Raw genomic sequence first — 15385 nt, 5'->3', positions numbered from 1 at the left:
TCATCCTTGGTCTCTCTTCACACTAAATATTCCTGGGCAATGTCATCCATTCCTGTAGTTTCAACTAATACACACACACACACACACACACACACATCACTTCACAGGTTGCTAATATTATTGCCAAAATGGGGTGAATTCCCATATCTCTAACTCAGAACTCTGCTCAGGTCCAGATCTGTATTTCCAATTACATATAAATTATCTCTTCCAAGACATCCCACAGGCACCTAGAATATAAAATATGTCCAAAATGAACTCATTATCTGCCCTCCTCCCCACTCCCAAACTGCTGCTGCTGCTTTATTACAAATGTTTTATCGTCTTCTCAGTCACACAAGTCCGAAACCTGGAAGTTAACTTTCCTCTTCCCCCACGAACTGTCGTTTCTGTCTCAGCAATTTATACCCTCCTCTGTATCCCTTTTTTAGCTGTCCTATCTCTGAAACAAGTTGTATCAACAGCCTCCTGAATGACCTCTCATCTAGGCTTTCTACTCTAGTTCGTCTTCCATAATTATTACAAATATTTATAAATACAAACCTGACCACATGGGCCCTCGTCTTATTCACCTGACAAAGTCCAGACACTTAGCCTGGCATTTAAGCCCCTTTGTACTCTGGTGCCAACACTTATCTCTTCCCACTCCCACCCTCTGCCCCAGCCTCCTGCACTTGTCACTGTTCCTAAAACAAGACATGCCCTTTGAGATGCCCATGTGTTTGTATTTGCCATACCTGGGATGTCCTTCTCTGCATACTATCCTCCATGTCCACTTCAGAAGTCACTTCCTCTATGAAGTCAGCCTGGTTTTCTCTTAGATTGTCACTTATTCAAGGACATTCTTTCCCTGCTTTTCCCCCTTGTGTCATATTTTTAGAAGCAAGAAATGATAAGTATCCTCTAGTATAAAGTTGGTTCTATAACAAGCATTAAAGTTACTTCTAAATACTCGGACAAAGACAGATCAAGAGAAGAGGTCTTTGGTTGGAGTTGTCAAAAATAATTCCATTTGAGGGTGTGTTTTAGAAATCAGAAATTTCTCCCTTTTGGCCTTATTCCAGAGTTCCTAATAACTCCCTCAGTCTAAGGTAAAGCCAGCTCTCAGTTTTTCAAGAGGTACTGCAGAATCTTTGAGCTTCCTCCTTCTCTCTCAGCCTCTGCTGCTCCCATTTGGGCCACTTCACAGCTTGCCAGCACCTTCCCAAAGAGTAGGAGGGAAATCACATCAGTGGTGAAACTGAAATCAGTCCTTTGAGATTTTGTTAATGTTCCTGGAATATTTTGGTAATGATAAGCAAAATTTGGGGATTAGACCTCAATTCCATTTGTCCATGTTATCCCTATGTCAAACTACTTCATTTATTTAGGAGGCAGTGACTGAGAACTGCAGTTTATATGCATATATGCATACCACCCATATAGACACATGCACATTGATTTGTTCTTTTTAAAAACACATAAAGTGGAGCTGAGCCATGAAGCCTAAAGCAACAGACCCAGGTGCAAAAGTGAAACAGACAGAAACAGTACTATAGCCCAATTCTTTGAACTACACCTTTGCATTCTGTCCAAACAGCTTAGCTGTTTACTCTCTCAATTTTAGACAAAGAGTTTTATCGACTTCCCCTTCTTTTAAAGAATTTAGGTCCAGGGAAGCAGATTCGCTGAAACCCCAGGGTTATCTGACAAATTACTATATTCCACATACAGTAAAATTAGTTTTCTAATTTTAATATAGTAAAAATTGTTTTCATCTAAAAAACACATTATTTGTGTTATTTTAGAATTCACTGAAAAAATTAAAGATATAAGCAAGGTAAAATATGGGGGGGAAGCTTCTATTTTATGGAAAGTACTGATTTAAGCTAAGTATGACCCAAAATGGAATGAAAATCACTGTGGTTTTAAGCAGATTTGTATGCTAAAGATTAAAGGCTTCCATTAAAAAAAGAAACTTGTAAGAGAACATTTCTTAATATAGTTCTTTTAAGAATGGAATTTATATAAATGAGTAGGTTAAATAATTAATTAAAAGAAGCATTATCCAAATGTTATTTTAAACAGTAATAAGCACTCTGAAAATCTGTTATCTTCTCAGGTTCCCTTGTTGTATCAGATTAATATAAGACAGTGTTCTGGTAAAGGAAGTTTGGAGAAACAAAAATTAATCGGTTTTTCCTACCAATAGCTCTGGAGACCGACAGACTTCCATTCACCCTCCAGGCACCAAACCAGACTACACAACCTCCAAGGGCCTCAATTCGCTGCTTTTCGTCCTGTACAGTAATGTAATAGAAAGAAGCAAATAACTGGATTCAGGATTTATTCATCTACCTTAACAGTAAACAACAGATATAATACTCATCAGCTTCCTGGAAAGGGTTCTCTTTATTATTCCTTTGGAAGGTGGGCATGGTTACTGAGATAATGGTGATAATTGTAAGTGAAAATCCGTGACTAGAAGACTGCCTTTGTGGCACGTGCCCTAACAGAACAGACCATACTTACCTCTCTGTCCGGTTTGTGTGGCTTCATTAGTTCAACAGCTTGGCCCTTTCTCACAAGCATAACCTGGGAATCACCTACCCAGGCCACATGTAGCATGTTGCCTCTGATAAAAGTCACCACTCCTGTGGTCCCGCATCTTAAGCTCTGAAAGTAATTTAAATAAGAGTCACTAAAAATAAGTAGACAGCAAATTCTCATTGAGAAGCAATTTATAGGTAATACAGACTTTTCAGTTGGAAGCTAGACTACTAATAACTCGATTTCACAAATAGCACTTCCCATTTCTCAATGCATTCTTATGTGCTTGTATGTGTTTATATGTGCACACACACATACAGACCATTTTATCTGTGATGTGCAAGGCAAGAGACAATTATCAATTCCATTTGATACACAGGTACTGTGGCAGGTTATGTGACTTGCCCAAGATCAGGTAACTGATTAGAACAGAACTGAAATTTTCTCCTCCTAGTCCAGTGCTAAGCCACTATATCAATCCTTAGAGTAAGGATTTCCATACTCTGGTCTCTGTTTTGTTCAGGGGGAGAGCCCTGGCTTCACAAAATAACATACAAAGCATCTGGTGTGTACACAACAAATGCTTCCATACTCTGGATATTAAAACAGGAGCCAAGAGATTACATACATCCCCTGGAGTGCTAAGTTGCTTGTACCTTTAAAAAACAAAAATAAAATCTCCTACAATAATTTTAGGGACCTTTGCTTTCAGAACATTGTATAAAAAAACAAACAGCCTGGAATTTCATCACAATAGCTCAGTACCACTGTACTTAATGTACTTGATACTACTGTCCTAAAATGACATCTCCATTTGACATGAGTCACTACCAAACGAGCATGACTTTCTGTTACTAAGGACTTGGCCTAAATTAGAACCAATGCGTCAAGATGGTAGAAGGCCCCTTGTATCCAATAAGAAAACAACTTCTCATTTTCCCTATATAGGGAAAGTTTGTTATAAATCCTCACCCACCAATAAAATGTCTTCCCACACAGAATGTTCAAAACCTCAGCCCCCTGGAACACACGATAAAGACACTTCAGTACATATGCCCCTGAGAGAACAGGAGGCAGGGCTGCTGCACAACAGGAATAGCTACTTTCTTCCCAGCAGTTAGCAGCACATGGAAGCACAAGGAGAAAAGTAACTGCTGAGACAAACCTAAATTATTCACGAGAACTGTTGGCAAGACTAAGAGACACTAGGATCATTGGCAAAGCAAATGAGGTGAACACGGTCAGAAAAAAAAGCCATGATTTTGAGGACACAGAGTCTAAAAGGGATAGAACGGAGGATGAAGAAGACAAGGTGATTCTCTTAGTTTCACGTTCATGATTTACAGATCACCTCTCAGGGGCCAGGTCTTGTCCTCAGTCAGAATGATGACAGCCGGCAGCTCCAAGACAGGCAGAACCAAGCAATGCCGGACCTCCAGAGACTGGCAAAGTCTGAGGTCAACAACTGTATTTTGTCTTCTAGCCCCACCTCTATTTGCAGACCACAGTGGTTACTATTGTTGGATCTGCATATTAATCTAAACCTGGGGTGCAGGTGGGGAGATAGAGAATATTGCCCTTGCTTAACACCAAGTAGTTCTGAATTATTGCTTCATTAATTCCAAACCCCACTGTTGCTGTGTAGCATAACCATGAGATCAAAGAAAAAGATTCAGTGATTACCCTGTTCTCTCCAAGTCCATTTCAAAAAGAGTTAATAATGTGTAAGTCATAGGGCAGGAATCTTATTTTCTGTGTGTATACAATTCTGCAATTACTTTTTAAAATTAAAAGTTATTCTCTTTCTGTTAGTCCCTAGTTGGAAATGAAGATAGAGTCCTGTAGTTAATTGTGTACCAATGCCCAGAATGATAATAGATAAAAATTTTTACTTTTAGATCTTAATTTAGAGCCCCTGTCGTTCATTCAGAGTAAAACCTTAGGTCTGATTAACCTTAAGAAATTAGGACATGAGCTCTGACCTTTCTTCCTGTTAAGAGAAAATCAGTTCAAGGATCATCTAAGGATTTACTCTCTCCAAACAAAACTTTGTTCAAGAGATACACAGCAAAACACTGCCGACCCATTTAGAACCAGCTGTATCGAGAAATCCCAGCTTCTGTTTCTCTTTTACAGACCACTGTTTTAATCACCATATCCAGATTTTGTCAGCAAAAGTCTGCTTAGAGAGATGGTCCTGGTGTGAACCTGACAGGCAATGGTGAATAAGATAAAAGTCACCTGCCAAATCCAGCAATGGACTGGCTTTCTAGAAAATTATAGCTTGGGAGTTTCTATACAGTACATCCTAGCACCCCACTAAATCTATTCCTAAAGAGAGAGTCAGAACTACAACAATCCAATACTGTGTGTCAAGAATATAGTTTGGAAGAGAGCTTTAAATAATGTCTACCACAAGAGAAAATCCAAAATAGCCTTTTAACCGCAGAACAAGTAGATCTCAGCTAATGCATCATGGCTGGAATTTATGTGGAAACGGCATACCTCCCTGGCTGCCTTCTGTACAAACCGCTCGTCAGTGACCCGGAAGGCCCGGCACAGGGCCTCAGCAGGATCATGGGGGAACATCTCCTGGCGTACTAAGTTAACATGCAGGTGAATGGAGGCATAAATGGCAGCGTCCACTCCCCCATGGCCATCAAACACTGCAAAGTAAGCTTGTTCTTCCTGGTCCTGTCAATAGGAACACAGAAACAGTTAAGGGAGTTAGGTATAGCATGACTCAAATGAGCCAGTCCCCCGCACTGCTGCCCATCCTCCTCCACTGCTTTGTCACCCAGATAATGAGACTAAATGTTTCCCTTTTCTGACGTGCCTGATCAAATGCTAAAATACCTGCAACATTAGGGCATCTGTGTTTACACACCAGAACACTGGAACACATCATGCCCAATTAGCTCAGGCTGAAGCGCCCTCTCTCACTGTGAAAGCTGTTGTCTTGTACCATGGAAACCACCTACATACACTGGCTTCAAAGTTGCTGTTATAAGTTGTGGGGAGGGGGAGAAAGAAAAGATATGAGGAGGAATTAAAGCAAAGGCTGTTCTGGATTGAGGATTTTTGTCAAAAGGAAAGTACTTTAATAAAATCAGAAACTGAGAACAATAGGAAATAACTGGCCTTCCAAGCACAAGGCCAATTATGTTAGATTGTTTAAAATACACAGAGAAAATGAGAGCATACACATACTTCTAAACTATAATATCACCTTCATAAATCATTCATGGTCACACTGTATTCTCACCATAAATAACACAGTCTTGGGCTTCCCTGGTGGCGCAGTGGTTGAGAGCCCGCCTGCCGATGCAGGGGACGCGGGTTCGTGCCCTGGTGGGGGAAGATCCCACATGCCGCGGAGCGGCTAGGCCCGTGAGCCATGGCCGCTGAGCCTGCGCGTCCGGAGCCTGTGCTCCGCAACGGGAGAGGCCACAACAGTGAGAAGCCCGCGTACCACAAAAAAAAAATAATAATAATAACACAGTCTCTAAATTGGTTACCCAAACTTGAACCACATCAGATGTCTATGTCTTTACCTAATCCCCTAATTCAAGATGTAGCTTCACATTTCCTAGCTCACCCTCTGCTTGAAGCCCTGTGGCAACTGCCAGAAGAGAGTCTTCCAAACCTGTGATTTGTCTTGACAACGGAAGCCTAATCACAAGAGTACCTTTAACTCATTAAGTACTTAGTTTTTTCTTTCTCTTCAACTCAAGTGTTTAAATCTCAGCTCTGGCTCACTTAGGAGATCTGTAACTCACTGAACTCTCACTGAGTTCTGGGCTCCTTTTAGGCAACACTATGTAATAATTTTCATTTGGAAGCTTTGACTTCTTCCTTGGGCTCTTGGAGAGTTGAGTCCAGGCCCTGTCATTCAAAGTGAATAAAATATACAAAGTAAAGCATATAATTTTCTTGTGCTTGTTTTTTCATCTATTAGGTAGGGATGAGTTGGTATCTCATGGGGATTTGGAAGGACTACTAAAATATACTAAACAACAGGTATATTTGTGCTTTGAAAAAGTTCTTTTGAAACGAACTATTACATTTACAAAAGTACCAAATATAAATGTCCATAGAGTAACGATACAACCTAATATTATGAAATCTATATCTAATACAGATTATTACAACTAGTTAATTTAGCAATATAATCAAACCATCTATAATGCCACTGAAGATGACATTGATAAACAGAACTCTTTAGAAAAAAACTCTGACATGTAGAATTTCTACCTTGTACTAAAGAAGTACTCATTTTTCGACAAGGGGGTAATATCCAAACTATATTAAAATATATATAATATGTTAAAAACATTAAATATATAAAATATAACTATATTTATATATATATAAATAGTTCATACGAGTCAATATCAAAAAAACCCAAATAACCCAATCAAAAAAAATGGGCAGAAGACCTGAACAGACATTTTTCCAAAGAAGATACACAGATGACTAACAGGCATATGAAAAGATGCTCAACATCGCTAATTATCAGAGAAATGCAAATCAAAAGAACAAAGAGATATCACCTCACACCTATCTGAATGGCCATCATCAGGAAGAACACAAGTAATAAATGCTGGAAAGAATGTAGAGAAAAGGGAACCTCCTACACTGTTGATGGGGATGTAAATTGATGCAGCCACTGTGGAAAACAATATGGATGTTCCTCAAAAAACTAAAAATAGAACTACCGTATGATCCAGCAATTCCATTCCTGGGTATATATCCAGAAAAAACAAAAACACTAATTCAAAAAGATACATGCATCTCAATGTTCATAGCAGCACTATTTACAATTGCCAAGATAAGGAAACAACCCAAGTGTCCATCAATAGATGAGTGGATAAAGAAGATGTGAAATAGATATATATTATCCAGCCATAAAAAAGAAATTCTGCCATTTGCAGCAACACAGATAGACCTAGAGAATATTATGCTTAGTGAAATAAGTCAAACAGGGAAAGACAAATAGTATGTGATATCGCTTATATGTAGAATCTAAAAAATAAACCAAACAAACGTATATAATAAAACAGAAGCAGACTCACAGATATAGAAAACAAACTAGTGGTTACCAGTGGGGAGTGGGAAGAGGGGAGGGGTGAGATAGGGATATAGGATTCAGAGATATAAACTACTATGTATAAAATAAAAAAGCAACAAGGATATATTATATAGTACAGGGAATTATAGCCATTATTCTTCTAATAACTTTTAATGGAATATAATCTGTAAAAATACTGAATCATTATGCTGTACACTTGAAACACATTATAATGTAAATCAACTATACTTCAGTTTTTAAAAAGGGATAAAGAGATGTGGTGTGTATGTATACACATACACACACACACAAAATAGAATAGTACTCAGCCATAAAAAAGAATGTAATTTTGCTATTTGCAACAACATGGATAGACTTGGAGGGCATTAGGTTTAGTGAAACAAGTCAGACAGAGAAAGACAAATACTGTATGTTATCACTTGTATGTGCAGTCTAAATAAGAGAAATGAATATAACAAAATGCAAACAGGCTCACAGATACAGAGAACAAACTAGTGGTCACCAAGGGGAGAGGGGAGTGGGTGGGGCAATGTAAGGGTAGGGGATTAAGAGACACAAATGACTATATATAAAATAAATAAGCTACAAGGATATAATGTATAGCACAGGGAATACAGCCAATACTTTATAATAACTTTAAATGGACTATAATCTATAAAAATTTTGAATCACTATATTGCACACCTGAAACTAATTATAAATCAAAATACCTCGATAAAAAATTCTTATTTAAAATAAATAGCAGTAAATTTTTTTTAATGTACTCATTTTTAAATAGCTCAATTGGCAGGATAAGGGTAAAATTGAAAAACTGCATGTCCAAGCAGTTTTTTTGGTTTTGGGGTTTTTTTGAATTTTTGAATTTTATTTATTTTTTTATACAGCAGGTTCTTATTAGTTATCCATTTTATACAGATTAGTGTATATATGTCAATCCCAATCTCCCAATTCATCCAAGCAGTTTTTAAATGATGAGTGGGCTGATATGGGATCATCACAAAGAGGAAGAGGGCAATAATAGCTTTATGTGGGCATGAGAATGTAACTTTAAACAATGTGAGATTGGTGAGGAGATTCTTAAACAATATAACATCAGAAGAAACAAAGGAGCCAAGTGGATCTCTTAAAAAAAAATACTGATGTCTTCCCTGTTATAAAGATAATGTATGTCTATGGAAGCAACTTAAATGTCCATCGACAGATGAATGAATAAAGAAGATGTGGTATGTGTGTGAGTGTGTGTGTGTAATGGAATATTACTCAGCCGTAAAAAAGAATGAAATAATGCCATTTGCAGCAACATAGATGGGCCTAGAGATTATCATACTAAGTGAAGTCAGACAGAAAGACAAATACCATATATCACTTATATGTAGAATCTAAAATATGACACAAATGAACTTATTTATGAAACAGAAACAGACTCACAGACATAGAAAACAAACTTATGGTTACCAAAGGGGAAAGTGGGTGGGGAAAAATAAACTAGGAGGTTGGGACTAGAAGATACAAACTAAAATACATAAAACTGATAAACAACAAGGTCCTACTGTTTAGCACAGGGAACTATATTCAATACCCTATAATAAGGCATAATGGAAAAGAATGTGAAAAAGAATATATATATGTATTCTTCAGAATACATATATATATATATATATTCATATAAAATAACTGAATCACCTTGCTGTACACCAGAAACTAACACAACACTGTAAATCAACTATACTTCAGTTTTTAAAAAAAGATAATGTATGTTTACTTGGACTAATAAGAAGTGTACAGAAGGAAATAAATATCTCTAATCCCACCATCCACAGATAACCAGTCTTTTTTCTATAAATGTAAATTTTTAATAAAATAAAATTAGAATCATAATGTACATAAAATTTTATATCCTGCTTTTTGTTATTTGCCTTATCATTAGCATTTCCCCCAAGTCATTAAGTATTTAAATGGATAAGTACTATACATCTTACGAGCATATCATAGTAATCATTTCCTATATATGACTTAGATCATTTCCAGTTTTTTATTAGTGACTATGTTGTGTAAAACATTTATGTCAAACAAAACATGTAAGAATTTCCTGCATTTCTTTTACCTTCTAAAAGTAAAAGTGAAATTATCGGGTTTCCCTGGTGGCGCAGTGCTTAAGAATCCACCTGCCAATGCAGGGGACACGGGTTCGCGCCCTGGGCCAGGAAGATCCCACTTGCCACAGAGCAACTAAGCCCATGCGCCATGACTACTGAGCCTGCGCTCTAGAGCCCGTGAGCCACAACTACTGAAGCCTGTGAGCCTAGAGCCTGTGCTCCACAACAAGAGAAACCACCACAATGAGACGCCTGCACACCACAACGAAGAGTAGCCCCCACTCACCGCAACTAGAGAAAGCCCGCACGCAGCAATGAAGACCCAATGCAGCCAAAATTAAATACATAAAATATTTTTTTTAAAAAAGTGAAATTATCAAATCAAAGGGTGTGAGGGGCTACCCTGGTGGTGCAGTGGTTAAGAATCCGCCTGCCAATGCAGGGGACACGGGTTCGAGCCCTGGTCCGGGAAGATCCCACATGCCGTGGAGCAGCTAAGCCCATGCGCCACAACTACTGAAGCCCGTGCGCCTAGAGCCTGTGCTCCGCAACAAGAGAAGCCACCGCAATGAGAAGCCCACAAAGCCGGCAAACCAAAACGAAGAGTAGCCCCCGCTCGCGCTCGCCGCAACTAGAGAAAGCACATGCGCAGCCAAAAATAAATAAATAAAAAAATTTAAAAAGGGTGTGAAAATTTATAAGGGTCTAAATATATGTTCCCAAATTGCCCTCAAGGTCTGTTTCACTACAGCAAAGCGCTCCTTTCTGAGTGAGGCCTTTGGGTTGATTTTTGAGGCAAAATGAAAACCAACCAGGTCAACAAACGGCCATGATGCCCTCAAACCTGAGTATAATCTTCAAGTGGGTGCAGTGATTTAAGGGCTGTTTATCACAGTACAGCCTTTAGGGGTTACATTTGCACGGGTGTGGTATTAGCTGATCTTTCTTGTAACGTAAGCACCAATTACCAGCCCACCATCACTGCTTACCAGACCTTGACAGTCAGCTAAAATTTAAAGTTAGCTGCTAAATGAAGGAAACAGTGTGCTTTGTATAAATCACTACATTGTAATTTTTAAGTTATGGACTTGAGTGAGGAAAAGCGGCAAGTGACAGGCATAGGAAACAAACCTACATCTGTTTGCATTAACATAATAGAAAAAAAAGAGGAAGATAAGAAAATGGTTATTAAATTGACAAGGCTCATATGATCCAATTTGTCAGTCACAGAGATTCATGAAATGCAATTCCAGCTACTTTCCTATCTCAGAAACCAAGATTTAAAAAGTAAAGTCACATGAGATCAGAAAACTGTCTTAGTCTAAATTTATTCTTTTATGTTTGTGTTTTGTGTTGCTTCAGAAACATAGTAATGTGGGAACTTAATAGACAACGTTCGATTATACTATAGAAATAGGTTCCTTTTAAAAACAGCTTTATTGAGATATAACAGCTTTCTTTTTTGTTTATCTGTTTATAGAATGTCTCTGGAAGGTTACACAAGGTCTGGTAACTTTGCTTGCCTCCGTGGAGGGGATATGAAGTGTCTGAGAGACAAGGATAAGAGAGGGATTTTTATTTTCCAATTCTAAACCATGTGAATGCATTACCGATTCAAAATAACGTAAAATACCTAGAGTCTGTCATACACAGTGAAGTAAGTCAGAAAGAAAAAGACAAATACCGTATGCTAACACATATATATGGAATTTAAGAAAAAAAAAAAAATGTCATGAAGAACCTAGGGGTAAGGCAGGAATAAAGACGCAGACCTCCTAGAGAACGGACTTGAGGTTATGGGGAGGGGGAAGGGTGAGCTGTGACGGGGCGAGAGAGAGTCATGGACATATACACACTAACAAACGTAGTAAGGTAGATAGCTAGTGGGAAGCAGCCGCATGGCACGGGGATATTGGCTCGGTGCTTTGTGACAGCCTGGAGGGGTGGGATAGGGAGGGTGGGAGGGAGGGAGACGCAAGAGGGAAGAGATATGGGAACATGTGTATATGTATAACTGATTCACTTTGTTATAAAGCAGAAACTAACACACCATTGTAAAGCAATTATACCCCAATAAAGATGTTAAAAAAAAAAATAACGTAAAATAGTTCCTTTCCTTTCAACTAATGGAAGCAAATTTGTGCCACTTTGCCCTTAGTCCTATTCGAACCTATCAGAGATATTACTACAGCATATTAGAAGTTCTCTCGGTAGAAAACAGGCCTGTGGTGGTGTTTTGCTTTCCAAATCTCACTGACACTTCAGAAGTGCCCTTTACCTCTAGGTTGAAGAGCATATTGAAGTCAGGAATGCAGACATGTTTGTCCTCCATTTTCCTGCGCATGTTTTTGATGGCATGGATTGATGTCTCATAATAAAGCTGGGGTCTCCTGCGGAGAGGGAAGTCTTTCACCCAGCTGCAGCAAATCTCGTGTAGTTTACTGAAGACAGAACGGGCCAATTTCACTGTCTCAATCTCTGTGAAAGAAACAGAAACCCCCAGTGAAGACCCTTGTAAAACTGCTTTTCACTTGCCTGCTTGGTAAAGACCAAAGTAGGTCACCTTGGTCAAGCTCCTCCTTAATAGAAGAAGTTCCTCCTTCTCAAGAGAAGCGAAATGTTGCTGCTGAAGAGAGAAAATGACAACCTATCTAGCAGAAAACCATCAGCCAGCAGCTGCCACTAAGATATCCTTATGTCATGAGGAGAAAACCTCTGAGCAGGGCTGATCTATTCCTAGGCTGGAGTTCTTCCAGCCGGTGAAGTGCTCTGGCAACACCATCTAGTTCAGAGCACTTCTGTTTGGCTGCCAAGGTTATCATCTGGAAACCCAAGCCCCCTGTGCTTAGAAGAATGACTGAAATATGAACAGTGGTCATCCAACTAATTGGAATATGAAAGCCTTATGAAAACAGATCATTCATTTATAAACAACACGAATAAGAAGAGTTTACTTTGATTACCATTTGTCTTAAGTCTCTCTCTTTCTTCCTGACCTTTTCCTTTACCTCACTCCAGTTCCCTTACTTTTCTTTCCTGTAACTGATTATAATTCAGAACTAAATTATATATTTTTGTTATCTGATGTATTTTTAAATTAAAGTGGTAGGCAATAGCTTAAATAGTTTAACCAAGAGGTTAACAAATGAGTCTAAAAGTTTGATATTTCTCTAAGGAAAACATGCTTACATTCTGTCTATGTGTATAACCCTAGATAGAAGAAAGGAGATAGCAATCAGACGATTCTTCACCCTAGACTATTAAGTCTACTACTTGACCCATTAAGTGGAGTAGACTAAGCTCACTTCTGAGGCTCCCTTGCATCCCTCAGTGGATGGACAGGTGTGTAAGCCTTTCAAGCAACACTGAATAGTACTGAAGAGACTGTATCTCACATCATCTCCACTCAAGCGATCCTCTACTCAAATTGCAGCTGTTGAAATAACCAAGGGAAGATTAGGTTATCTCAGGCCAGTATTTTAGAGGGTCCCCCTACATCCCAAGTAAAAAAATTTAGAATTCTCCAAAAAAAATTTTTTTTTAACTTTACTCAATCAGATATAGCTTGACAGCCTGAGAAAACGTGTGCCACATTGGCACACATGTTGCACATACCTCTTCTGATCTAGAGCACAAATCTCAAAGAAGAGAGATTACATGTTCTAGAATGGCCTGGGAACTTAGACTCCCATTTCTTTATTCTTTACCCTGCTGTTGCCTTAATCTGTAACTTTACCTGTTTTCTTATTCAGAATTCTTCTTTCAGTGACTATACTCAGAAATCTGGTCTCAAGGTTTTTGTTGCTTTTCTTTTTCTCATTAACATAGTACAGGGTGGCAAACCATGTTTGTGACTTTGTCCCCTTTGACATTTTTATATAACCGAAAGTCAGGGGTACATTTGAAAGAGAAAAGAAGTTCAAAGAGCAAGCACAACCTGAGGAGGTGTGTATAAGAGGGAAAAACTGAGGCCAGTAGACAACCCAACATTTAGCAACTCCAATCTTTCTGTTTGTTTGTTTAAAGCACCAGTTACCAGAGACTGTCTCTTTCAGCCAGCAATTACCTATTTGTATCTCTCCAACCCATCTGGTCTCTGCAACAGCATATCCCCCCAAATCCAGACCCTACATTTGGGTGTGCATTTGACTCAATCACAACAGAAGACTGCAAAACAATAAGTGAATTCAGAAACTTTGAGGGAGCATGGGGTGGGGTGAAACAAATAACTGATATTAACTACCAGGATAGTTCCCAGATTCCCAGATAATAATATAAAACATTATATCATACTTTGGTTTGATTATTACTGTTTATATGACTCTTAGTATATATACCTCTACTGTCCATTCAGGTAGTTTACTAGCTACATGTGGCTATTTAACTTTAAATTAACTAAAATTACATAAAATTTAAAATTCAGTTTTTTGGTCACATTAGCTATATTTCAAGTACTCAGTAACTATATATGGCCACTGGCTACCACATTGGACAATGCAGGTAGAGAACACTTCCATCATTGTGCTGTCTACTGGACAGCCCTGGTGTAGACAGATTAAATTGATCAAGGGAAGCAATACCAGCTTTCTCTGATATTCAGTAGACCACCAGATCTGTCTTTGATCACACCATCTATTATAGCTCTTACCACAGTTTTAAACAATGTATAACATTTATTGACTACATGCTACATTCTATGTCTCTGGAACATTTCACAAACAGGCAATACCATTCTCAGTGAGTACTGCCTGTGAGTCTATGTGAGTCTATCTGTGAGTCTATCTGACTCACACCCATGCTCTACTTTTCCCAAATTAGATAGCAGATAGAGACTGTGTCTTAATTGTCCTGGATCAGTCATAGTAAGTACCTAGCAGATAGCAGGAGCTCACAAGATGTTGACTAAATAAATGAATAAGCAAACTTTAATAACCACTAAAATATTAAAATATTTGTATGCTTCTTGGTTGTTAATTCTTCTTCACTGATCTCTCCAACTGTTTCTACAATGACGCCATTCTTTAAAAATTACTATAACTTTATAACGTGCTTTAATATGAGGAGAACTAATTTTCCTATCATTCTTAACTTTAAAAGACGTCACTTGGGTAGTTTGACATGTTTATTCTTCCAGATGAACTAATTATTTTGTCAAAGTTTGAGGGGGAACTGTGTTGCCATTGTGTTTGGGATCATATTGAATTTACAGAGTTATTTGGGAAAAAATTGACTTCTTTTTCATATTAAGTCTTATTCGGGAACAAGTTATACTGTTTCATAAATTTAAATCCTTTGTTTGTTGCTCAATAGAGTTTTAACATAGGTCCTTCTTATTTCTTACTGAATTTATTCCTAGTTATTTTATTTATTTGCTACTCTGAGTCAGAACTTTGTTTTCATGTGTTATTTGCCACCTAGCAAACATTCCTCTTTCTACCAGGAACATTTCCTTCTCTACTCTCAGTCCATGTGCATCTAGGGGTAAAACGTTATTCAGGTCTAGCCAATTAGGAACCACATTCCTCTGGCCACAGTTACTCGTTCAGGAAAGGGAAATAACCTAAGCTGGGCTGATTACAGTGAATCCTGTGATTTATGTAGGAGCAACTGAGTAAAGTCGCTCTTATTTTCCTGCTTGTTTTGAACCTGGGCAGATGAACATCTGGTG

At 38.3% G+C, this 15385-nt stretch overlaps 2 protein-coding genes across 5 annotated transcripts in view; one reads left to right on the top strand and one right to left on the bottom strand.

Annotated features, from left to right (window-relative positions):
* Positions 1 to 15385, bottom strand: part of PPM1E (protein phosphatase, Mg2+/Mn2+ dependent 1E) — a 194540-nt gene that overhangs the window by 5443 nt on the left and 173712 nt on the right. Inside the window, exons 3-6 of the mRNA XM_027087227.1 lie at positions 11996 to 12195; positions 5035 to 5223; positions 2512 to 2655; positions 2186 to 2279 (exon numbers count right to left, since the gene is read on the bottom strand). Of these exons, the coding sequence (XP_026943028.1) occupies positions 2186 to 2279; positions 2512 to 2655; positions 5035 to 5223; positions 11996 to 12195 (627 nt within the window). The remainder of the gene's footprint in view (positions 1 to 2185; positions 2280 to 2511; positions 2656 to 5034; positions 5224 to 11995; positions 12196 to 15385) is intronic.
* Positions 1 to 15385, top strand: part of TRIM37 (tripartite motif containing 37) — a 155620-nt gene that overhangs the window by 138113 nt on the left and 2122 nt on the right. The gene's annotated exons all lie outside the window — the stretch shown is intronic.

Source organism: Aethalodelphis obliquidens, unplaced genomic scaffold, assembly GCF_003676395.1.
Source record: "Aethalodelphis obliquidens isolate GAN/ISIS:26980383/991018 unplaced genomic scaffold, ASM367639v1 scaffold58, whole genome shotgun sequence".
NCBI lineage: Eukaryota > Metazoa > Chordata > Mammalia > Artiodactyla > Delphinidae > Aethalodelphis > Aethalodelphis obliquidens.
Note: the sequence above shows the minus strand (reverse complement) of the source record. Positions and strands in the feature narration are given on the sequence as shown.